General features: G+C 44.0%; 1 protein-coding gene across 1 annotated transcript in view; it reads right to left on the reverse strand.

Moving 5' to 3' along the window:
• Arhgap36 (Rho GTPase activating protein 36) overlaps nucleotides 1-19,880 on the reverse strand; it is a 30,619-nt gene extending 10,739 nt beyond the window's left edge. Inside the window, exon 1 of the mRNA XM_013018119.1 lies at nucleotides 19,823-19,880. Within this exon, the coding sequence (XP_012873573.1) occupies nucleotides 19,823-19,880 (58 nt within the window). The remainder of the gene's footprint in view (nucleotides 1-19,822) is intronic.
• Between the last annotated feature and the right edge of the window lie 5,877 nt (nucleotides 19,881-25,757).

Here is a 25,757-nt window from a genome sequence, read left to right on the forward strand (position 1 = left end):
AAAGGTCACCCACTTCAAATTATGAGGACAAAAATGCTCTCAGCTAGGCATAAATCCACAACATTCACAATCTGGAGGCACAATTTCCTCCACTGCCCTCATCAAATAGTTAGCATTGGTGCAAGGCTCAGTAGTAAGCACCTGAGAGAGGGGGGGAGGGGAAGCAGGGAGTACACTGATGCCTTGGTTGGAATCCTTATGTATTAGCCACTTTATGGCCTCTGCAGAATTTTGCTTCTAGATACTGAGAGTACCTAGGAGTTAAGAAATTCATAGTAGCTTGGGGATGGGAGCCTAGAGGGTATGCGTGCACGTGATTCAGGTCTGTAGGCAGTGACAATGGATAAAGACATCCCCGTTAATACATCACAATGTGGGACAGAGATCTAGGGCGCTAGATGAAAACATTTGGGCGCCAATTTGGTCTGCTGACACATTACCTCATTCATCTCTGAGCATTAATGAGTTAGCCTTTAAGTTGTTATCCCATAACCTCCATTTCAGCAAAGGCTGCAGATGCCCTGAACAAAATGACTCATTTCATCCTTTGCAGTGGTGATGCCCCGAGATAATTAAATTGGGGGACGGCATTCTTCAATAACTAGAGTCAGCCCGTCATGCCACACAGCAGAAGCTCATAAACTGGAGGAAGTACTGTTAAAACATTTTGAGAGAAGCCCTGGCTTCAAAGAAAATCTGCCCCAGGAATTACGAAGAACATCAGAGTGGTTCTTAACCACCACACAGTTCAAAATCTCCAAGGTATAGTACAGAAAAGCTGAAGTTCAGAAAGGTACAATGCTTTTCCCAAGGCCACACAGCAATTTGACAACAAAGCCTAGACAAAAACCTAGTTCTCAATCTCAAGGCATTTTCTACTGCCTTATCTTCCTGTGTTCATAATATCTGCAAGATTCTGCATTGCCACATAGTGAAATCAAAAGAATGCACACACAGTCAAAGCTTAATTCCATAAAGCCAGGGGAGGTCATATCCGAAGGCAGTCAGCCACCACAAATTTACATCTTTGTAAATTAAGTACAATCGTCATTCTATTGGACATGGGATATCTTTTCCAAATTTTATTGACTAAAAAAAAAACTCGGTCTCAGGGTGGTGAAAGGCAATGTTTGTGTGATAATCATCCCAGATCATAGTGTAAACAAGGTGACATAACGTCAAATAAAACAAGACGTAAATATTCAATTATCTGCAACACATGAAAGGGTCCATAAGAGTACTGACAGCACCAGCAGTGCCACAGGTGTCACCAATTTCCCTTTTGGGTGCTATTTCTATTGTGGGGGAAGAAGGAGGGAAAAACAAGATTTTCTATCACGGGGAGTTTAAAAAATAAATGTCTAATTTGCATTGTGCATTTCATTGTCGCTAAAGCTTTCTTAATGTCCTTTATCTGTGGACTAGCACACAGTAGGTGTTCAGTAAGTGTTCATTGGGTGACTCATGGGATTTTAAACTCAGGATTAGAAAGAATAGAAGGACTTATAATTAAAACAGCTATTCGTGATTCATGAATAAGTGAATCATGCCAATTTATTCCTACAACAACCCCTGGAAAGAAGGTAGGATGGGGATTACCTCCCCCTGACCCTCCCTTTTATAGATAACAACAAAGTAAGCATCTTGAGAGATTCTACTTTAGTAAAGTTGAACAAAAAAATGTTATACAGGAACATGATATGCCATCCCCATGAGCCCAATGAGCTCCCTACCCATAGTTTAGTACACTCCTACCTCTCTCCACAGTTTAGCATGCTGCCTTCCTGAGCAACACTAGGCCCATTTAGCAAAGGCAATAAACAGTCAACCTCCAACCCCCTTTACCTTGGGATGGCTCTTCTCTGGGGCAGCTACCACCATATAATGTAGCAAGAGCCCCTTAGAGTGACCTTCAGGTCTGAGCAGCTGCAGGGCCCCTTCTCTACTATTTGGACAGCAGCCATACATCCTAGTCTGCCATGATGAAGCCCCTGGCCCTCACATCCGCACCAGGGTCTCCACCTCTTAGCCCCTTCTAGCCCCTCCTAAACCCCCTAGGCTATATAGGTCACCTCAGACAATGGCCAGTGCTTCTTCTCACTTCTCTCTTGAGAGAAGGGGTCTTGCCGGCCCCTTTCCTGGCAATAAACCTTTATTTGTTCTCTATACCTGGATGTCTGCATGGTTTTCTGGCAAAGTCCAAATAGTCTAACAATTTCTATCCATCCTTGGGCCAAACATAACCCTTCTCATAAAATCATGGCATTTCTTTGTAGTCATCATTAGTATCTCCTGCCTCGGAAGATTCAAGTCAACACTAGCATCTTCCTTTCTAAAGAAGTAACTGGACTGTTTTTGAGGTATTATTATATATGCTACTCTGTGGAATTCCTTGGGGAATGGGAATGAAGTGATAGAGAGAAAGAAGATAACTATGTATATAATATTCATATGTATGTATATAATATTCATATATATGTGTGTATATGTATATATGTGTGTATATATGTATGTGTGTATGTATGTATGCATGTATATATGTATGTATACTACTACTGTGAAAAGTGGTAGAGAGGAACTAACAGAGGGGAAAGGCACCTCCCTAGCTTAACAGTCTGGTATCCCAGAAAGCCTGAGATATAGATTAGAACTGGGATTTGAATCTCAGTGTAAATTCTCACAACCATTTTCTACATGACTTGAAAGAAGGCTTATTTCTACATGCCTCAGATCCAGGATCTTATAAATAAGAATTATAACACCTGTTAGTATAATTGTTAGGAATATTTTAAGAAAGGGTAGAATGAAAAAATTCTCTAAAATCAATAGTGCTGTGCCAAAAAGTGAAGAATTACCCCCCCCCCAAAAAAACTACTTGGAAATGATACTCAGGGTTGGGGGTTTAGCTCAGTGGAAGAGTACTTGCCTGGCAAGTGTAAGGCCCTGAATTCAGTCTTCAGCTCTTAAAAAAAAGTAGGGATAGAGTGCTTGCCTTGCATGCATGAGGCCCTGGATTCGATTCTTCAGCACCACATAAGCAGAAAAAGCAGGAAGTGGGACTGAGGCTCAAGTGGTAGAGCACTAATCGACAGCAGAAGAGCTGAGGGACAGCGCCCAAGCTGAGTTCAGGCCCCACGACTGGAAAAATAAAAGTAGGGATACTGTCTGAAATGAGACAGAGAGTGCCCCTGCTGAGGAGTGCCTTGGCAGTAGCTTTCAAAAGTGAAAATGGGGAGCCACGCCTGTAATCCTAGCTACTCAGGAGGCTGAGATCTGAGGATAACAGTTCAAAGCCAGTCAAGGCAGGAAAGTCTATTAGACTCTTTTCTCTACTAAACTACCAAAAAAGCTGGAAGTGGAGCTGTAGCTCACATGGTAGAGTGCTAGCCTTGTGCAAAAACCATCTTAGGGAGTGCACTGAGGCCCTGAGTTCAAGCCCCAGGGGAAAAAAAGTGAAAATAGGCAAAAGCAGGCTTTCAGAGGGATAAGATGAATTGTTTCTTCACTGGTGATGGAGATGAAGACAGCTGGCTATGGGGTCCAAGGGAATTTGTCTAGTGTATAAAATGTAGGAGAAAGCTAACCAGCCTCCAAAAGGAGTTCAATGATCGCTTTGTACCTTCAGCACCATATACAAGTCACCTATGCTCAGGATGGTGAAGAAAAGGGGAGAGGCATCAGTTCCTGCCCTTGGGATCTCAGAACCTAGTTGAAGGTCACATAAATGTCATTCGACTGAAGGACTGTCAAGAAACCGCAATGAGTCTAACAGAATTCTGCTGTCCTTCTCCATAGTATTTTAAATGTATTTCCTTGCTTGTGTTCTTTAAGGAGTGTTAAGAGGTGATGATTTCCCCCAGCCCCACCAACAGTGGGCAGACCCTCACTGAACTGTAGGATTTTAGTATGCACACAGAAAATTTCTATTGATTTGTCCTATGGTGTCAATCTTTCTCCTGCCCCCAAAGCCATTCCCTTTCAGACACAAATATACATTCCCACTCACAAGCATCATCTGCACACTTACATCTAAACATACACACAAAGACAAAAGATGGTAATGAGTGTGAATTGAAGGGAAGGCCATTCGCCAATTGTCAAATCCATCCAGGTTACATCTATGGCTTCTACAGATAAGTATGAGAAAGAATAGAGCGATGGCAACATTACCCCAAACCATGTGGACAAAGGTTGTGACAAGGAAGCTTGCAGAATAAATACATTCTCAGAATCTACTGAGCTCTTCCTCTATCTTTGACCCCCACCACCCACTCACTTCTCTTAGTCTTTGATTATATCTTCCACAAGAAGCATCCAATTTTCTGCCAGTTTTCTTTTTCAAAATCTTGTCTCAGCAGTTGTCACAGGGACTTAGGGGCTGGATATTTTTCCCTGTAGTTTTCATGATCCAAACGTTACTTTTTGAAGTAAATTCAAATAACTATACTTCTCAAATATCAATGTCTATCTAAATACCCTCCTTCAAAATAAGACCACTAGCTAGACTATGGGGTCGTGAACAAAAGCCCTAGAACAGGAATCAGGCTTGCTTAGTTACTAGGCAGCTGGGTGGCCTTGGGCAATTCAGTCAGCACCTCCAAGCCCGAATCACAACTGGCATAATTTAGTATTATCTTGTTTATAGAATAGCACTATTGAGACCACAGCCCTCACATATACAGAGTCCTTGATTATTCTAAGGGACATGGCAAACTCCAGGCCACAGCATCTTGCTTCTGCTGCTATCAGTTCAAGGGACAGTGCCTCCCACACGTCCCCAGACCTCCTGAGAACATTTTGAGGCCATCTCCCTCTCTTGTCCCACGCAAGCCTCTGCCCATCTGCAGGCCCTTGGCCTTGAGCTGAGCCCCTGTGGGGGGAGGGCTTTCTGGGGCTATCCTCAGCAAATGGTGTTAGCACTGGTGTGCAGGGCTTTCAGGCTAGGTTGTGCTGTGTACATCCTGTCCTTATAGAGCTAATGGGAACATAGAATCTACAAAGTGAAACAAAGTTCCATGGCTTGCAAAAAATAAAAATCACACAAAAAACCTTGCTTCAAAGCATTCAATCTCAGCTGTGAACTCTAGGTTTAATGCATCAATGTGAAAGCCTGAGCAACATGTTCCCCCATCCCAGGCCTCCTGTCTTTCTCCCTGATATGGGGGCCTCCACTTAGAGGATCTTCCTCTCCCTCTCCTGCCCCCACAGTGGGACACACTCAGGCCTGTGGTCTCCAACCCTTGTCCTACCTTTTTGGCAACTCTCCGTTTCTGCTGCTTGTCCGTTTGGTGATACAGCCATGGCCAGTCCTGACACTAGCTGCTGTGAATGCTCTGCTCTGTCTTGAAGACTCCCCCAAGCTGTATACACCTTTCCCACGTTGGGATAGGACTGATTCATAGCAATTTTCTACACAGCAGCCTTATGCATACCTGTTTGCTGAATTCTCTGGGTTACGCCTACAGTTGTTCACCATACCCCCACAATATCTCTCCTGTATATTCAAAACCAATCTTTCTTTCAAATGAGGCTCACCTCACCTTTTCTTTCTTTTTTATTTTTGTCAGCTATGGGGTCTGAATTCTGGGCCTGGGCGCTATCCCTCAGCTCTTCAGCTCAAGGCTAGCGCACTGCCAATTGAGCCACAGTGCTTCTTCCCACTTTTTCTTTTGATGCGGTACTGAGGAATTGAACACAGGGCCTCATGCATGCAAGGCAAGCACTCTACCACTGAGCCACCTTCCTAGCCCTCACCCTTTCTTTTAAGTGTTCTGAATGACCCCTCCCTGGCCATGTTCACAGGTCATTTCACATTACAGGTGAAGGAAGAGCAGCAGTGGATATTCAGATCGTCAAGAAATGTACCTAGTGGAGCTGGGAAGGTGGCTCAGTGGTAGAGTGCTTGCCTTGAATGCATGAGGTCCTGGGTTCAATTCCTCAGCACCACAGAAGCAAAAAGAAAAAGGCCGGAAGTGTGTCTGTGGCTCAAGTGGTAGAGTGCTAGCCTTGAGCTGAAGAGCTGAGGGACAGCGCCTAGGTCCAGAGTTCAGGCCCCAAGACAGGACCAAAAGAAAGAAACAGAGAGAGAGAGAGAGAGAGAGAGAGAGAGAGAGAGAGAGAGAGAGAAAGGAAGGAAGGAAGGAAGAAAGGAAGGAAGGAAGGAAGGAAGGAAGAAAGGAAGGTACCTAGTGCTCATTACTGTCACAGCCACCATAAAGACATAGATCTCATGAATCCAAACTCAGCACACTTTTTGTTGCCCTTGTGCTCTGACTCTATGCCATTTCAGGGCAGGGAACATCTTTTATTGGCCTTATGCATGCAAAGACTGTGCAAAGAACAAGCACCTCTCCTCAGCACCACACTTTTTCTGCTCCCCTTTTCCCACTCTAGACCAAGGCCTCTCCCCTCACAAATTCAGAGACAAAAAGTCATTTTGTTCAAAGTTCAATGACCAGCAAGAGCAAACAGTAACCAACTTCACAAAGCTGACCACAACGATCTATGTGGCCTCCTCCAGTCTTCACTCCCTCACACACTACTATCATCATCATTTTGCATTTTCTGTCTTCTACACATGTCTGAATGCCTGGAGAAGAAGTCAGAAGGCCATTTTTCTAAAACTTCTCCCAAAGTAGAAGTTCTACTCTGCAGCCCACCAAATCATGCATACAAATCACCATTTAACAAAGGACAAATATATTATTTTTTAGACTAAGATATTTATCATATCCTAATTTGATGCACCAGGGGGTATAAATACAAGGTCTCAAACAAGGGAGACTTCAAATGTGCAATTATTCCCTCTTGTGATTCATTATGCTATCCTCTTTGACCAAGTAAATGGACAAAGGGAAAGCCTTATTGCTTCTTGTTTGTTGTTCTCTTGTACTGGTACTGTGGCTTGAATATGAGGCCTCTACTTCTAGATTGGCTTTTTTGCTCAAGGCTGGTGTTCTAGCACTTGAGCCACACCTGTACTTTTGGATGTTGGGTGGTTAATTGGAAATGAGCCTTATAGACTTTCTTGCCCAGGCTAGCTATGATCCAGGATCCTCAGATCTTAGCTTGCTGAGTAAGGATTCAGAAAAACTTATTGTTAAGAGGAACAAGAATGTTGAAGAAAGAAGTAAGAAGAATCAATAATGGGAAAGACTAGGTGAGCCCAGCAATAGAAAAGGAGAAGAAAGCCAAGTCTAGATCGAGAGAAAAGGTTAGAGGGAAGCTGCTGCCTCCAGACATACACACCTATAGTCAAGGAGGAAAAGGACATGGCCTTACTCTCCAAAAGCCTAGAGAAGTGCCTCTGTAAGGCCTACATTTAAAAAGAAATCCAAAAGCCTAATGGCAAGTGTCTCTTGTCCTCTTTAGAGAGAGCTTGTGGTTTGGGCAGCAACATTGGTGGCACTTTTTAAATTCAAGTACCACCACCTCATCTCCATCACTACTACTGGGATACTCTTTCTCTTTCTCCCCTCCCTTTCCCCACCTGGGAATTAAATCTTAACACACACACACACACACACACACACACACACACCCTAGGAGTGTAATTTAAATGTACAAAATGAGTTCTCCTTTTATTAAAGGAGAAAATCTCTCACCTCCTGTTGGAAATGGGCTCGGGTTCTCTGATCCTTTATATTTTCTAGTGGACCAGAACATGAGAAGGGGAGAATAGGAGGGAACAGCTCTCCCTCTCTTCCCCACCCTCTCTGGATTTTCTTCAGCCTTTCCTTCTGGCCCTCCCAGCCAGTTCCTTCTCCCTGTGGAAATGGGCTGATACTGGGCACATCTTTCTGGTGGTATTTGCGTCTCAGGGTAAAATTTTTAAGACTGATATGCTACGGAAATACTTGGTTTAAGGAGATGGGTGTGTCACAAAAGATTAAAGAAAATGAAATGAAAGAAAAGATGGAGGCAGCTGGCCCCATGATTTGAACCTTAGTGCATCGGGAACTGATTTAGGTAGAGAACTGGCAAGTTAGTGGCTTGGATTACAGCGATTGCCTTGGTAACACAAATAGCTTGATGTATTAGAGAGCAGGTCAATCTCTGAATATCACTCAAAGTAGGGGAATAAATGGTCACCCTCCTACCACCACAGAGAAATATGTGTGTATGAAATAACACAGGTAAAGTACTGAGCACTTACCTTACAACTGGAGCACCGAGAGGCCAAAGGGCTTGTCAGAGATCACAAAGTAAATCGATGACAGGATTGGGAGCCTGTCTCAAATACCCCTGCCCTAGAAGAGCTGTTTTCCACTCACTTTTTTCCTCTAAAAAAGCTGCCCGGTGGCAGAGACGTGGGGAGGGGGGCTAGGAGCTGACTAGGCATCCTCCAGGGAGTACAGGTCCTCCCTCATCCGCCTTCTCATCACTCAGGTAATCTCTGTTGCCATCTCGGACTGATTCATTGCCACTTTAGCACCACCTCTGCTGCCCAACTTTTACGTTGTGACTCACCCTCTAGCTGGCTAAGGCCTCTGCCCTCCAGGAAAAAAGGCTTTCTTCTTAATTAACTGCAGAAGCTTCCGCAGTATTGAAATAATGCCCTTTCAGTCAGGCTGAGAGATAGAAGAATGGAAGAGCCCCTTGTCCTAAGCCACTGCCTTCCACCCTCACAGTGCCTGGTTCCACCACTGGAGTCCTCTCTGTAGGTACCTTATAGTTCCTTATATCCCCAAGTCTCCCTGCTGCATTAGCATGGATGCGCTGTGTCTGGCACTGTGTTAGGCACTGGCAGGACATTAGGTGACAAGAGATATTCCTGGGATCCAATAAGTGCTCACTACAAGTTTACAAATGTTGGCATCTAGGCAGGGGGCACTGGGTGTCAGGAAGTCTCTGTGAGGAGCATAGGTGCTAGGCAGAAGGAGTTCATCATAATTCCAAGGACTGAAAATTGTGGCCTGGAATTTCTTGTGGCCAGTGAGTGACATTATTAGCATGGGCATTTTCTTTAAATGCAGCCGATTTCTAAAGAAATTGCAGGTTAACTGAACTCTGCCCATCCCTTGCTTTTCTGGCTTGGCTATACCCTCCATATCTGTGTCTGATCCCCATTCCCCAAACTCCCCTGTCTTTAGCATCTTGACATGAACAGGAGAAGGGAAGTAAATGGATATCTTTCGTATCTTAACTGAGATGGGATAAATACTTAGATATGTTATGCCCTTAAACCTCATAGCTGCCCTGCGAATTAAACTAGTGATTGGACAAGGTAGTCAGTTACAAAGTGGCAGTGCGGGATTCGAGCCACTAATGACGCTGAAGCCTGAGTGCGTTGCCCAGCGTTTTGTACAATTGCGGGTCAGACTAGTGAGAGCGCTAGCAAAGGAGTCGGATAGTCATCTGACCGTGCACCTTTTGGTGGGGTCGCAATAGCTCGCTGATGGGAACAGATCTCACAGTTTCCCGCGGGAGTTATTGCTGTCGAAAGTGTAAAGGGCCTTCAGACACTCTGTCGCCCCCTGCCGCCGGTGGCGGCTCCTGGTCCGAAGCTGCTTTCCCGTTGCGGGTTCGTGTGCTCAGAAAAATAACCTCATTGACTGTCTAACAGCCGTCGCCAGCCAGGGCTAGGCTATACAGAGCTCTGCCAGATTTAGTGACGTAAGGGGAGGAGAAGGCATTTCCAGGGCCCTACTATGTGCCCCGAGTTTAGCCGGTTATGGCTAACAGCCATTGCTTTTGACGCAGAAACTGTGTTGCTATGTAAAATAGTGAGCTCTCCATAAGAGAAGTCTTCCTGCCAGACCAGAACAGGTTTTGCAAGTCGCTCATATGCGGATCTCAACTCCATACTTCGTGAAACCAATAAAGCTTTGCACCCCTACACAGTCACCAGCTCCCTAGGGTAGAAAAGGAAGAAGCACCCTTGGGGTGAGGGGCAGAGGTCAAAGGCAGTAAAGCGGAGGATAGGAGGAGCCTCTGGGCAGGGTCCACTGTAATCTGAGTCAGGGTCTCCGCGGAGTCCTCGCGCCTGCCGACTTATTTCACAGACCTTCCCGTTTTTCTGGGTTCCGACGGGATCCTACCGGGACCCAACTCCCTCCCTTTGCTTGGGAATGGGGATCCGAAGGGCAACACCCAGGTCAAAGGGAAAAGAGCATCCGTGCCCGCCCCTTCTTGCCCCCGCCCATCCTCCCTCCTTTCTTCCCCGCCTCCACTCCTCGCCCCCTTCTCTTCCGCCCTGAGAGAAGGCGGGGGCGGGCTGTGTGTGTATGTATGTATGCATGTACGCGTGTGTGCGCGCGCGCGGGTGCGGCACGTCTGTGTATGTCCAGTGTGTAGCCGGGTCTGTGTTGGGGGTGCGGTGCATGTTTTAACCCAAGTGTTTGGTGTGGTGTGTATTTGCTTTGCGCTTTGACATGAAGCATGTGTTTTTGCAGCGTCTGTGTGCATGCTTGAAGGGTGTAAAATTCTGTCCGATTATAGTGTGATTGTGAGGGTGCGGTCTGGATATGGATGTGTGTGCAATGTGTGCTTTTCTCGAGGGTTGTGATCCTGCTGTGGTGAGTGTGTATATATATATATATATAAGCATGCAATGTATGTATGTAGTTGCTATAACGCTTGTGTGCATATGTATATTTGGTGTGAGCTTACCTTTAGATTAGGTGTGTCAATGTGGGTTTACAGGTGGTGTTTGTTGTGCAGTGTAATGGGTGTGCTCATGAACAAGGCATTTCTATGAATCCTCTTAAGGTGTGTGTGTGTGTGTGTGTGTGTGTGTGTGTGTGTGTTTTCAAAGGCTTAAGAGAAGGTTTGATGTATCTTTTAACAAGTCCAGGTGTGTGGTATGGACGCATGTGGACAACCTATGTGCTCAGATAGAGGGCTGAATATTGTGAGTGTCTTGCAGGGAGATCGCAGGAATGTGAGTGGTATGAAAGTACAGGGTCATCTAAAAAGAACCCAGGTGATCATTTGCATGGTTGAGAGGCGGGGTGGGTGGGACACTGCACCTGGATTGGGACGAGGAAGGAGGTAGGCGCCGGCGACCCCGGGAGGGGCGCTCGCGGGCCAGATCTCCTTGCTGAAGGTCCGCCAGCCCAAGGCTCTGCCAGCCAGGTCGGCTGGGGCTGGGTGTGAACTTACCTGGCTGCTTAGAGGAACGAAGAGGAGGAGGGCGCCGCAGGAGATTTGGCCAGGTAGGGCGCCTAGTGCGCGGTGCAGGGGCTGGTGGGAGTAAGCTGGAAAGATTGTCACTGACCCTGAAACATCACCATCCCTCCAGAAAACTTCTTGCCCTGCTGAGCACGGCTGTTTTTGCAAAGGCCTGGTTTCTTCACACCTCTTTGACTTGGTGTGGGCACATTCGATTGCCTGGAAGCTCTTTTCTCCTTGTCCTAGAGACAAACTCTTTAACTTCACTTTTTAATGACTAAAGTCAAATCACAAAACTTTCTTTACTGTGCCCCTCCCCCTCTCCATTGAGGGCTCCCTTTTTGGAGCCTCAATTTCACTCTTCATCTTAAAGCATGATCATACACAACTCCAATGGTTTGACTCTCCTTTTAAAGTCTGAGTTGCTCTAGAAAATGTCTGGTATATAGTGAGAATAATACTAGTAACTATTATAATCGTTTGTTTAGCAATTATGAAGCACTTACTATGTACCAGGCACTGTGCTAAGTTCTCCTACGTGGGTTTCCTTCTTGAGTCATCACTGTGAGGTAGATAGTATTATTTCACACTTCACACATCAGGCTCAGAGTAGTCAAATCATTTCCCCATGGTCACACAGAGCATATGAGGTAGAGCTGGCATTGGAACTCAGTTCTGCTATGCTCCCTAAGCCATTCTTCTAAACCAAGCAGCCTCAACAAGAGTATCCTGATTCCTGCTAGACATTGACATCTCTATCAAACAAAGATCGTTTCGTCCCCTCCAAAAATACCTTTCAAAATTTAACTGACAGCCTTCACCACCTAATGACCTGTTTTGTGGACATCTCAACATCTTTAATTACTTTAGGCATATGAACACCTCCCCAGCTCCAATCCTGGGAGCTCTCCTTAGGCTAGTGCTGAAAGAAAGGATTGAGAGTGAACATTTATTTTCTGGCCAGAGGATCTTGTGGAATTGGTTCTGAGCAGGAAAGGAGATTAGCGATCAGGTTGGAGTAAGAAAATGATTTCACAGCTTCCCAGACCCAGACCTGTTTTTACAGCTTCTTCCCCAGAATTTGGTATGCAATGAATTCTAAGCAGGGTGGTCGTCTCTGTGTTAAACCACACAGAGAAAACTGCACAGAGAAAAAAAAAAACAAGAGACCCACTCCTTAAAAATGATTACTGAGTGAGCTCTGTTTGGTATGATTCATGATGGAGGGGCACAATATAATGAAGCTCATGCTGCTGCCTTTCTAGCACAAATTCATCTGAGAAATTCAAATTAAAACAATTCATGGTGTTAGGGGGAGCCCATTTCTTGGGGGGTGCAAAACCAGCCTAGTCACAGCTAAAGGACTTCTGGTAGTACTGGCTCCCTGCCTGGCCCCCAGGGAACCATCCTAGACTGCTGCTGAGGTCAGGGGGTGGAGAGAGGGACAATTCAATGGTGGTGAGTCACTTTGCCACTTTGCAGAGAGCAAAGTGAGAAGCACGATTTAAATTGCCACTGTTATTATTGTGCCCTTTCAACTGGCACAAATGAGCCCAGTGTGTGGATGAAAAGCAGTTGGAACATCCATAAAGCTGCCACCCAGCTGGGCCTGGGTCAGCACCTCATCCTGGGTGGGCAAGAAAAGCATTGCCTAAACTATTAGGTAGCAAGAAAATCTCCTCTGGGGAAGAAAAAAAATGGGTAGTCTAAGATGTGCAGGGCCCAGACCACCTAAAACCTTTGGTTTCATTGTACTAGGGGATCTATACAAGGAATGCATGCAAACTTTAGTATCTCCTAGTATCTGATCTCTTGTTTTCTTCAGCCACTGTGATGCCTCTTCATTCTCATTTCAATACACCAGCTTCACTTACACTTCTAGGCTTTCAGGTGAAGCCTCTCCTTCCAAGCTTTACTCCCTGCTTCTCATTGCACACACACACACACACACACACACACACACACACACACACACACACACACCACTGGACAGTTTGTCTAAAACCTGGTAAGTTCCATTAGCCTTCACAAAGATATTCTGCTTTTATTCTACCTCACTGCTCCTGCTTGTGATGTGTGTGGGAATAAACTTTGAAAAACCCAAAAGTTCTAGATGGTCACTGCTAAGGTGTTAACCTAGGCCAACATAAAGGAAAGCAATTACTGTCCTGAAACTGCCCCAGACCCATATAAATGGTGGGACCAGAAGGGCTACCAGAACCATCATCAATATTGTCAGTCCCATGGATGGATTGTCCTCTTCTCCTCCCTCTCCCCCTTCCTCCCCTCCTCCTCCCCCTTTCCCACTCCCTCTCCCTCTCCTTCTTTTCCTCCCTCTCTCTCCCTCTTCCTTTCTCTCCTCCCTCTCCCTCTCCCTCTCCCTACCCCCCCTCTCTGTGAAGATGGAAAATCCAGTACTGTCCTATAAAAGCAGAAATTTGCTTGCTTGCATCTTAAATACAAGGGTGTAAGACTAGGAGCACTAAAATGAGGGTTTTATTGAGGAGAAAGGTCATCATTTACACATGAAAGTAAAAGTCCTTTAAAGATCAGCTCTTTTGTCTTTCCTATGCGGGCTGATTGTATCCCAGCTCAATCACTTACTTGCTGTGTGATCTTGGGAAGGCTCAACTCCCTAAGCCTCAGTTTTGTCAACTGTAAGATGGAGATATTTAGTGCCTACCTTAGAACTGCTCAGAGGGCTGAGGGAGATAAACCATAGAACGCAGCAGCCAAATACCTAACAAGCATAGAAAAGTTCAAGAAAAGGTTAGTTTTTTTTCCTTCCATTTTTTCATGTCTCCCAGAGTGTCTCAAGCAAGATATTCAGAGTGGAGCCCACTAAGCTTACAATTCTCTTCATTACTGGCTTGTCTGACACTCTTGAAATAGTCCCTCTTCTTCCAGGATGATGTTTTGATCAGCCTAATACAGCCTTGGAAGGATTGGAGTATAAGTCCAATTTTCACTCTGCAGTTTCTCCTGGCAGTGTTAATGAGACCTGGGTTTCAAATGTAATAGTTCACATAGGAAAGTCTTCAACTTCCCACTCAGTATCCAGACATTCACAAGCCCAGCTTCAGAGCCAGCCCCAATCCTACATCCTAAATCTGTGCCATTGACTTCAAGAAAATGAGGGTGACTAATTCTTCTCAAGATTACCCTGTGACTTTTGTGGGATTCCCCCATTACTTCTAGAAATTAAGGAGAGCAAATACCAAGGGTGACAAGTAGATGGGATGGTGTGGAGAGACACAATGGTTTTCTGAAATATACTATGCAGCACCTCAAATACATCTCCAATAAGGTCTTTATCTTTCCAGATAAAGAAAATAAAATCTACCTTTTGTCAAATTTGGTGGAGTGGGAAGTGACCCCAATCTATGTCCCTTCCTCCTCGATGCTATTGGCTCCCTCTAGAGACTAGAACAAGTCATTGCAACCTATGCTGCATTTGAGCAGGGAGTGCAGGTTTAAGTACTGGGGTAACTGAAGTAGATGTAATTTCAAGGAGTGATAAAAAAAAAACCTACAAAGTAAAAAAGTACTAGGATACATGGAAGAAAAAACTCTGAGATCCAAGTCTTACAATTTTCTCAGTCTCTGGAAAAGGTATGCAATTCATCCTCCCTCCTTCAAGCTTCTTATTCATCCTGCATACTCCCCCCATTGGTCCTAGAATCTTCTATGCAAGATACATGTGTTCTGCTGAGGATGTAGGAATTTGGCAGGGGGAGGAGGGAGGAGGAAGGGGGGAGGGGAAGAAACAACTTTTGCAGCGCCCTTCCTTTGTTTTCATTTTGAGAAGGAAAATGGGAGGGGTAACAAGAGTAATCCATATCAGAATAGTTGGAGCAGGGGTTCGGGATAAGCCCTAGCATTGAATAGGTTTCCTTAATAAACAGAGACTAAGTGCCAATCCCGATCCCAAGGAAGCCATGTGGTTTCTCAAGAGGTATATTTGAGACATGACAGGCGCTGCCAAGGCTCATCAAACATGCCATCTACCTACTGCTTCAGATACATGTGAGAACAAATGATACTGCCAGAAGGAAACAGAAATCGTTTCCTAGTGACTCACAGCCCCAGCTCTGAGGACACAGGTGGTGTTTGCATTGCATCTTCCAGTGGAAACGTGCACTTTTTTCCACAAAAAGGAATCTGTGGATAAGCAAATAGGTCAAGGACTAGAATTTGGATACCCTGAGCAAGATATTAATCACCTCATGTATACCTGCAGGTCAGCATAGTTCTAGGAATTTTGCAAATGTGATCTCTTAATCTCACTCAAATTTTGAATTCAGACCAAAAAGGTTTGTAATCATTGCTCAGCCACTGTGAAAGTGAGCAAGCTATGAAACTTTTTTCTTAGCTGTTATATTTAAAATAGAACTAATCATACCTTAGGGAGTTGTTATGAAGACAAAATGAGGTAGTTTATGTAAAATGACTGGTATTTGGAAACAGTAAATATTTAGAGAATGAACAAAATATGTCTTTGATATGTGAGACATAAAAGGCATCTAATGTAATGGCATCTACACCAACAGTAACTATTATCATTTCTAACCTATGTAGACATTATTAAATCAATTTAAGAGAGTTTAAATAATTTACTCATAACAACACTATAAGAGGAGATCCAGGATTCAAACTAGCTGTGCCTTTCCCCACCAAGCATAAGGGAATAATTTGTGATCACTATGAAGATCATGTTTCACGGGCTTGATCTAGTCATTATATTTCAACTAAAATATGAAGAAAAAAATCTTATGTATTGTAGTGTTCTAGATCCATTTATATATTAATTGCAAATTATGGGTCTTTGATTACCCTTTTTAAATCCTTTTGTAAATTTTAATAATTACAAGAGGCTGAAGTGTACCTTGGTGATAGAGTATCTAAGATATGCAAGATCTTAGATACCCAGCACCATATTAAAAAAAGAACAATGTAAGAACAAGCTTTATACAAGTTTGAAAAAATAGAGAAAAAGACTACTTATCACAGCTTTAATCGAATATCCAGCTTTCCCAGTTGCTGAATTTCTTCCCAGTCTTTCAAGAAAGCATGTTTGACATAACTGTAATTAATATATGCTACCATGTATTCTTCAGACATTATCATAGTGTATACTACCTAATGTGTGCATATGTCATAGGATTTGTTTAGCTATTGCACTACTGCTAGGCATTTATGTTGCCTTAATAAGTGTGAAGACAAAAGAATAATGTTACTTTCACCATTGCCATAATCGCCCGCAGGGACCTAGTGTCCTGCTTTATCAATGCTCAATGCGCTTTCTGTCATTTGATATTTAAGCTTGATGAATGTCAGTTCTACTGCTGGAGCCTGATGTACATTTGCAAAAGGATTATTTCTGCTAGTTTGCATCACACAAATTCTGCATCTCATCCTAATGGTGGATAAACCATGGTCTAACCTTGCGATCTAAATCCTAGAGAAAATCAACACAAACACACACACACACACACACACACACACACACATTTACCACTGAGAAATATCTTGAGGGTGCAAACAAATAATTAAGAATGGAATTCTGAAAATGTGGGTGCTTGACTAACCCCATGTCTTATTGGCAGTCTTATACTAGCTCTGGAAAATGATATTGTTGCAGCTCAATTAGGCCTGGCCACTGGAAATCGATTGGGTCCCATATCCAAGAAAAGATCAAATTTGTATGTAAAGTGGGCCTCGGGGTCCCTTCAGCTTTTGAGTTTTGGCTGCCTTACAGAAACCCAATTGTTGAGAGGGCAAATTTGATGCCAAGAGTGAACTGGGGAGAGAATTTCAAGTGGGTCAATCATGCTGTCACCCTCAAAAGATTGTTCTGACATACAAACCATCTCCTAAGCAAGGGCTACAAGATCAATGGCCAGTTATTTCTCCCCACCTCTGACTCTTGAGGACTTCTGACAAATGTTTACAATGTGGTCAAAAGCAGTTATAGCCCAACACATGGCATTTCTCGGCGGGGGGGGGGGAGAGGGGGTACAATGAAGCAGTGGCTCTTGCCTAGTTAGTAATTGTACCTAAAGTTTTACTATTTATTTCAAAGCAATGCTGTGTGACTTCAATGACACTATACATATAAAGGACTGAACCTAATGACATAGAACTTGGGTAGTTGTTGCTATACACTAGCTAGAGTTGTTGTATGAGTAATAGAGCTAGTGTTGGCAGGGGTGTGCTTTAGGGGCAGGTAGTGGAACAGCTCTTTCCAGACTGGAAATGCAGTAGCACATCTAAGGTCTTACAATTGGGTTTAAACACCGAATAAAGACAGAAAAGAGCTTACGTTTATTTGTTAAAGTGAATTTACTTGAAAGTAATTCCAATATAAAGGCTTATGTGATCCATGTGGTATGTGCATTGAATTTGTGTTATGTGTAAAAAGTAGAGGACACATGTAAGGTGGATCTTTGTTTATGGCTTTGTGTATACACATGCATGAGTATAGGATATATATGTATAGAGTATTTATGGCTGTCTGTGTGTGTATATATATATACTTTAGGTATTGTGTGGATTTCCAAAAATCAGTCATCACAGGCTATATTTATGGGGGCCCAGTTGGAAATCCTCTTTTGGCCAGGTCATTTGTTATTTATAAACTTGGAACACATTCAAAGAAGTGCAGCTCTGTGTGTTGAGGCTTCTCAGCATGTCACACGTGAAAGGGATGAAGTAACTGAGGAGGTGTGGATTGCATAGGAAGAACGGTGTGTGGAGATGGGCTGGGAAGGTGTCTCAGTGGTAGAGCGCTTGCCTTGCATACCTGAGGCCCTGAGTTCGATTCCTCAGCACCACATAAGCAAAAAGAAAAAAGCTGGAAGTGGCGCTGTGGCTCAAGTGATAGAGTGCTAGCCTTGAGCTGAAGAGGTGAGGGACAGCGCCCAGGCCCAGGGTTCAAGCCCCATGACCAGACCCCCCACACACAAAAAAAAGAAAGGTGTGTGGAGGTAGAGGATGGGAGATGACTAGCACTGTTTCCTAGAAAGTGAGATCATGAAGGTCAACACCAGGCCAGAAGTTGGAAACTCTCAGGGTATAGATTTAAGTTAAACCTTTCTAATTAATCCTAATAGACAGTGCTCTTTGTAGATGGGAGTTGGCTTTCTAATGTGGTACTGACTCCTTCCCATAAGATTGTTCATTGAAAGACCTTCATATTTTTATCTTGTTGGAGTTATAAGACCCCTGTAGACAAGGCAGGGCAAGCCACAACACCATAAAAGGAATAATAAATCTCCCCTTCTATTTTTTTTAAATAGAGAATCTCACTATGTTGCTCAGGCTGGCCTCAAATCCTTGATCCTTCTGTGTTAGCCTCCCAAGTTTTGGAATTATAGGCACATACCTGCCTGGATTTCTTTCTTTTTCTTCTTTCTATTTTTTGTTGATTCACCAAGATTACATAAACATTAAAACATGGAAAGGAAAAACACTGATATGTATGCAGATGTCTTTTCTTTTCAGAGGGCTTATGGCCTGCCATAGAGTATACTTGAACTGGCTATGCAGGCTGCAGGCTGTTAGCACTAAGTCAGCCTCTGGGATGGTTCTCAGCAGGGTGCTGGGACTGGCAAGAACTAAAATGAGGTCTCTGCTGAGTTAAGTTGTTGAGGTTCCTTATCTTGCTGCCTTCCCTCACCTGCCTGTGAGGGGGCAGAGGAAAGAGGCCACAATCCCAGGTTTGGCATATGGCTGGTAACCAATGACGTACTCTCACCAATATAGATTTTGGAGGTGGAGACTATGGGAAAAACAGGTGGCCCTGGGGGCAAGTGGCAGCTTGGAGGGGGCGGGGCCTATGAAGGGGGAATGAAGGACAGTGGGGGGGGGGAGTCATAGAGAATCTGGAAGCGAAACTAATTGTGTCCTGAAACCATAAAAGGGGAGAAAATAACCACTTTCCAAAATCTTTCAAAACGATATTCCAGGAAAATAATGTAATGAGACCCACATATTTACATCAATATGTGAACTTTGTACACTTAGTCCTCAATTGCACAGGAATAAAGGACCCAATCACTGACTTCAAGAACCCAAGGAAAGATCCAGGCTAAGGACCTCAGATTTGCACTATTAAGTATTTTTGAGTGGTGAACACTTACCGTAGGCCAAACTGTCCCAGATTTACTGCCAACTCCTTGAGTGACCTTCAGCAGGCCTATCCCAAGTATGGGCTTCAATGTCATCATGTCTTAAACAGAGGAATTGAATTTCGACGACCCTGAGGGGGCCCATGTAGCTATTATGTGGTTGAGACAGGGATAAAGGGGCAAACCTCAAGGCAAAGTAACCCACACCTCCTAATTCAGGGTTCGTGAGTCCTGGCTGTGCTGGCAGGGACGATCCTCTTTAGGCCTTTAGAGCCCTTCGGTTGCGGGATAGCTCTCTTGGTCCCAAGGTTCCGGCTGAGCTCGCGACTCCGCCCCCCGCCCTTGCCCCAAGTCCCGCCGAGCCATTAGCGCAATTGCTCTGGGTTCCCGGCAAAGCTGGTTGATTTATGCGGGTCCTCGACGGGGCAGTCCCTTGGGCCAGGAACAATTAGCTAAAAGCCAGTGGGGCTAGGAGGGAAGGGAGCGGGGGAGCCAAGCCTTAGGGCGCCCGGCCTGGGCTTCACCCGCCCGCAGCCCGTGGCTGAGCCCCCCAGCCCTCCGACTCGGTGGGCCCCACTCACCACGGCGGGGGCGGGGCTCGAAGGCCGACGCGAACAGGCAGTCCAGCATCCACGCCATAGCCCGCGCCGAGTGCCCGCCGAGTGCCTGGACGCTTCGCAGCTAACCTTCGCGCTGTCCCCCCCCCCTCCCCGCAAGGGCTGCTCTAAGTAGCCCCCGGTGACCACGCCCTGAGCCGCACCCTGCACCCAGCTCTGAGTGACTTGGTCACCGGACACCTTAAGCATGTCACAAAGGGGGCAGGGCCTCAAGGGAGCCCCCCCTCCCGCTGGAGGGGAGGGCCTCTAGTCCCACAGCCCCTTCCCCCACGCGGAGAGAGGCCAAGACATAGCTCCTGTCCTGAGAAGATCTGATTCTGGCCCTACCCCAGGGAGCCCACACCGAAGGGGTGATGACATCTCAACCCTGGTGAGCCCCAAAGCTGAAGGCAAACAAAGGTCCCCCCCACCCCGCCTACCTAGGTAGCCTTCATTGAGCAGGGAGGGGGAAAGAAGGGTATTCCCAGAATCTACAATTTGGGGGTGAGGTGGTGCACCTGTCCCGAGATCCTCATATCTGAGAGTGACACTCTATCACAATTCTAGGGAAAAAAAAGAAGAAGAAAATCCTGTTTTAGTGGAGGTCGCCTTTGCCCTCCAGAAACCAGTCTAAGCGGAAAGCTGCGCTTTGCCCGGACACCCTGAATCTGAACGAAAGCATTGTGTCAGTCCTTGGAAACCATCCCACTCCTACTCCCACCTCTTTCTTAGGAGAGACTTCAACTCAGGCATGGGTAACTTCGAGTCCGATTTTAACACATTGTTCTGTTATGGAGGACCAAGAATGTTAAATAGCAGAAATGAGTTTTGCCCAGCAAGGAGCCCAGGATCTAAGAGGAATTTTTCTGCCACTGCCCTGGGTAACCCTCAGGGCAGAGGGAGATGCTCTCCTGCCTGGAAATCTTTGTTTTGAGAGGTTTGATCCAACAGAGATGGAAGAACACGGTTTCAAGGTACTTAAAAAATGTAGGGTTGTTACTGACCTAGAGACACCAAGGCTTATCTAGCATGCTCTTTCTCCTAGCACTGGCACACGAGGAGCCCCAATATTTATTTTTAGAAAGAATATGATATTTGATATTTCACTGGGTGGTGGTACTGTGTAGGATTTCCTTACGCTTCTTTTACAGCTTTGTAATTTTAAAGTTTAACCACATATACGGGGGTAGGGTACATATGCTACAACAGACTTTTCTGGGGGGCTCGGGTGTTGATAAACTAGATCTGCCCCTAAATCCTAAGCAAGAAGGAACCCATCAGAGATAGACATTGGGCAGGAATGACTTCTAAAGGCAATTTCCTTTTTCTTTTGAAGCCCAGGGGTCCAAATTAATTTCTCCCCAATTCTCCACTGGTAGCTGTACGGATGGCGATTCTGTCCCTTGATTTTCTCTACTGGGAAAATGGGGCTCTATCAAAATGCCAGTAAAGAGGTAGAAAGGAATATGGAAAATCCCCTTCCAACTGCTCGATTGCAGGCCTAAGCACTGGAAGCTGCAATCATGGGTCTTTTGGGAAGAGTGGTTATTACATTTGCTTGGCTAACCACTGATATTAGCATTAATGTGGCAAAGGGGTGTATAAAATGGAAAAATTGCCTGTACTTAGTCATGCAATTCTTAGCAAAGTAGAAATATAGTTGGAATTTAAAGGGCTTCCACTTTCCTTCCCTTCTGGAAAAGGTGGTACCTCTTTGCCTTTGTACAGATTGCTAAATCATTTCAAATTTCCTTATTGTTTTTTGTAAAGCAATCAATTATAACAAACATTTCCCAGACCCTCCTCCTCCTCTTCTTCCTCCTCCTCCTCCTCCTGCTCCTCCTCCTTCTCCTCCTCCTCCTCCTCCTGCTCCTCCTCCTCTTGTTCTTCTTCTTCCTCCTCCTCTCTTCTTCTTCTTCTTCTTCTTCTTCTTCTTCTTCTTCTTCTTCTTCTTCTTCTTCTTCTTCTTTTCTTCTTCTTCTTCTTCTTCTTCTTCTTCTTCTTCTTCTTCTTCTTCTTCTTCTTCTTCTTCTTCTTCTTCTTCTTCTTCTTCTCTTTTTACCAATTTCTGCTGTACAAATATTCAGTCATCCAAAGTCAAACAATTCTGACTTTGAGAAATATCCAACTCCAAGTGCTGCATTTTGAGCTTATCTCTTCTCAGCCTTGTATCTTCTCACGAGCTTACCCAGCATCTGCTTGTATAATAGCCTTCATAGATGACCCCACACACACACACACCAACTGAATAAACACTTGTTTGGCTTCCTTGTAGTATAAAGGCTACCTTCTTTCTGGCTCCAATCCAAAGGTTCTTGGGTCACTGAAGTTTCTCTGTTTCCAGACTAGCTCTAACTGAGGTCAAACCCCACAGAACTTGTCTGTATTTGTTGCCTTTTTCCCAAGAGCTGTGATGTATGTTTAGGTAAAGGAATGCTCACAAAGTGAGACTGAATGTCCAATTGCACTATGTACTGGCTATGTAATCCTAGGAGAGTTAGCTTCTCTAAAGCCTGATTTCCTCACCTGTGAAATACGGATGTTAATAGTTGTGAACAAGCTTTCAGCAAACCAAACAATCTATTCTTTTGTAAAAAGAGAGAAAAGGAAAGAGAAATAAGAATTCTTAAAAAGAAAAAAAAAGAATTCTTAAAAAGACTAGTAATTGTTAACAGTTTTCCCTCTTCCCTTTGTTTTAAACTGTCTACTCTGCCAGTTACTTAACAAAAGTTCCCTTTGAAAATCTTTACCTTCAAAATTGACATACAATAGAGTAATACACTCATCCATCAAACCATTAATTTATTCAAAAAAATGAAAAATTTCAAATATTGCCTAGGTACCACATTGTTGAGCTATGCAATAATGTTGGTTGATTCGTTGAATGAAGAATTATTAAGCAATTATTTTAAAATATATAATTTGGAAGTTTATATGATAATCTGAAAGTACACTTAGGATACTGTTAAATGAAAAAAGTCAAGATACAAAATTATGCACATTATAATGCAGACAGTACAAATAAATAATACGCCTATGCATAGAGGGGGGGAAAGGAGGCACACCAGAATCTTAATCATGATTCTATTTAGGCAATGCAATTATGGGCAATTTTAACTGCTTTATTATTTCATATTTTAGTATTTTCTAATTTATCTTTAATAATCATTCATTTCTGGAGTTATAAAATTGTCTCATGGAAAACAATCTATAACTTTGTTTCTGCAGAAGAAAGGACTAAGCTAGATAGGGAAACTACTTGGACCATTGGTTGGGCTTGTACTAGTAGCATAGGGCACTTGGGCCTGGCTTTGTTGCATGAGCAGAAACTGAGGCAGTTTGTCTGTGAGTAGAAGGAAGATCCTATTTCCTGTGTAAGAGCATATTAACTAATGAGGATATCTGATTTCCAAAGAAACAGAGACCCTTAGCATCCCCATCAAGCAAGCCAGGACCTGCAACCCTTTATCCCAAGCTGTGTGTTAATACAGAGAGCACTGGGCATCATTGTCCTAACTCTGATACTTCATATCCACAATGTGATAGCTAGGTGCTTCTCAAGGGTCGCATATTGCAATTCCAATTTAGAGCCAAACATCCTGCTCCTAACTTAGATTGTGGTCTACTTTAGCTGCTGTCATGAAATAATCTGGGAACTTCTTGAGCAAGAGAGCTTCAAACCTTCTTTTCCTTGACCTGAAATTCAAGAGTGCTTGGCATGCAATTGGTAATTAACGAAACTTTAAGAATGAAAGGCCCTTAAACATTATAATTGGTTGGTATTTCTTATGGTATGGCCTATTGGACAACATGCATGAGAATCATTTGGGATGCGTTGTAACTGTGCATGTTCCCTGTTCTTATACCTATGAGGATCTGGACTATAACAGGCTCCCTATGGAATCTCTTAATGCCTATTCAAGTCAGAGAAAATCTAACATAGAGGAAAAAAAGTCCATTCCTGAATGTCCTACCGCTGCCTTTTTCTGCATCTTAGGGACAAACAACATTGGGACAGCCATCTCAGAGAGTTGATAACAACTCCACTCTACTTCACTTATAACTCCACTCTACTTCCTTTATATAAGTGGAAAATTGGCCAAAACCTTAGCACTTACCTCCTGACTGGGAGAGGTTCCTCAAAATGAGCATATTCTACACAGAACATCCATTTGGATGTTTAAGCACTCTTGCAAATACGTCTATACTATACCCCCCAGTCAGGTTATTTCTTTAAAACACTGATTTTTCGGTTCCTTGTCAGGCAAGCAGCAGTTGAAGCACAATAGAGAGAGCAGATCATTTCAAGTAAAGATATCAGGAGTGAGGCTGGACATGCGTACTGAATAGCAGCATGAGTGTGAGTATGTCTGCTTCCCACACTGAGGATCTATGAAATGAGAATGCATTACAACTATAGATTATGTATGGTCTCTGCATTTTCAGGAAAGGAATAATGAAGTCCTTTTCCTCTAGACCCCAGGCCTGAATTAGCAGATTAGCAACCTTCCCCACATCCCATGCCTTTTTTTTAGAAGCACTATCAGAAAGTCACATGGTGTACACACCGGGACCAAGTATGCACATGAAAGGGGACGCTAAGGCTCAGAACTTCAAAACTCTATCTACCCAATTTTCTTTTTGAGAAGGATTTACTAGAGTTCTTGATAAATGTCTCAATGAAGTCATGAGGGAACACTGTGGAACGTTTTAGCCTGGGAAAGGTGTGGGTTGCCTCATAGCTGTGCAAGGAAAAACTAGAAGTTCCTTTCCAGCTATTTTAACAGCATTTTTGGATGCACTTATTTCCAAAACGTGTCTTTTCTTCTGTAGCCTAATTACATCCAAACATTTTTATATGATCAGTGTCTGACCGAGTCCACATGCAATCATTTGAGAAAGAATAGGAGAACATAATTCCCAGTTTGAAATTAGAAAAGTAAAGCAAAGGACTAGTTCAAAGTCACCCAGGGGAGAAGAGATGAGCTGAGACCAGCTTCCAGATCTCTCAACCCCTGCCCGTTCTTTTCCAGTACTCTTCACTAGATCCCAGGAGCTGTCTGTCAGTGTGCTGATACCACTCAGGAAAATGCAAGCTTCATCCTGACATCAGAAAGACAGAGCTACGATTACACTTCAGTCCCCAAGGAGGCAGAGAAATTGCTTTTAGTTGACAAGTGCATCTCCCACACACATACCCCTCTGGTTGAATGAAAAGATAAAATCAAGTTAAAAATCCCAAATGCTCACTTAATTGTGTAAAGTATTTTGTTCTTTGAGCTGGGGGGGGGAGGGTTGACAGGATTAGAGAATGTTCCCACTCCACACAACAGGGTGGGGTGAGGAGAATAGTAGGAACTAAGGATATGCAGAAAAATGTCACAGACAAAAAAAAGTGTGCCACCATCAATAAGAGAAAATCGAGTTATGTCAAAAAGAAAAGGCACTAGGAAGAATCACACTCGGTGAGTATGTCTTTAAAAATCTGAAAAATATGCAAGTTACTGAGATTTCCATTTTGTATGAAAGTTCTGTGGCTTTCAATAGCAAATGTTTAGGGTATGAACAGAGGGACCATCCACTCCTATGTGTTACCAGAGACCTACAGGCTTGTGGCCAGAGAATCATTGCTCCGGAACTTGCTCTAAAGGTCATCTCTGCAAATCAGTTGGCCTTATATGTTTAAGTGTAGCAGCTTCCAAGGTGCTCTCATATCTATTTTCACATCGGAATCTCATACAGCTCTGGGAAGTTGGCAGAACAGAGATTAACATAAGCTCTACTTCATAGATGAAGAAACTGAAGCTCTTGTCCAAGTTGTCCATTGCCTTAAGGGGGGAAAAAAAAGCTTATACTTGAACCGCTGTTTGAGTCTCCTTCTCTTGGACTCCGCTCCCATTCACACTACACATATCCAGAT

This window comes from Dipodomys ordii, unplaced genomic scaffold (assembly GCF_000151885.1).
Source record: "Dipodomys ordii isolate 6190 unplaced genomic scaffold, Dord_2.0 Scaffold38, whole genome shotgun sequence".
Lineage (NCBI taxonomy): Eukaryota > Metazoa > Chordata > Mammalia > Rodentia > Heteromyidae > Dipodomys > Dipodomys ordii.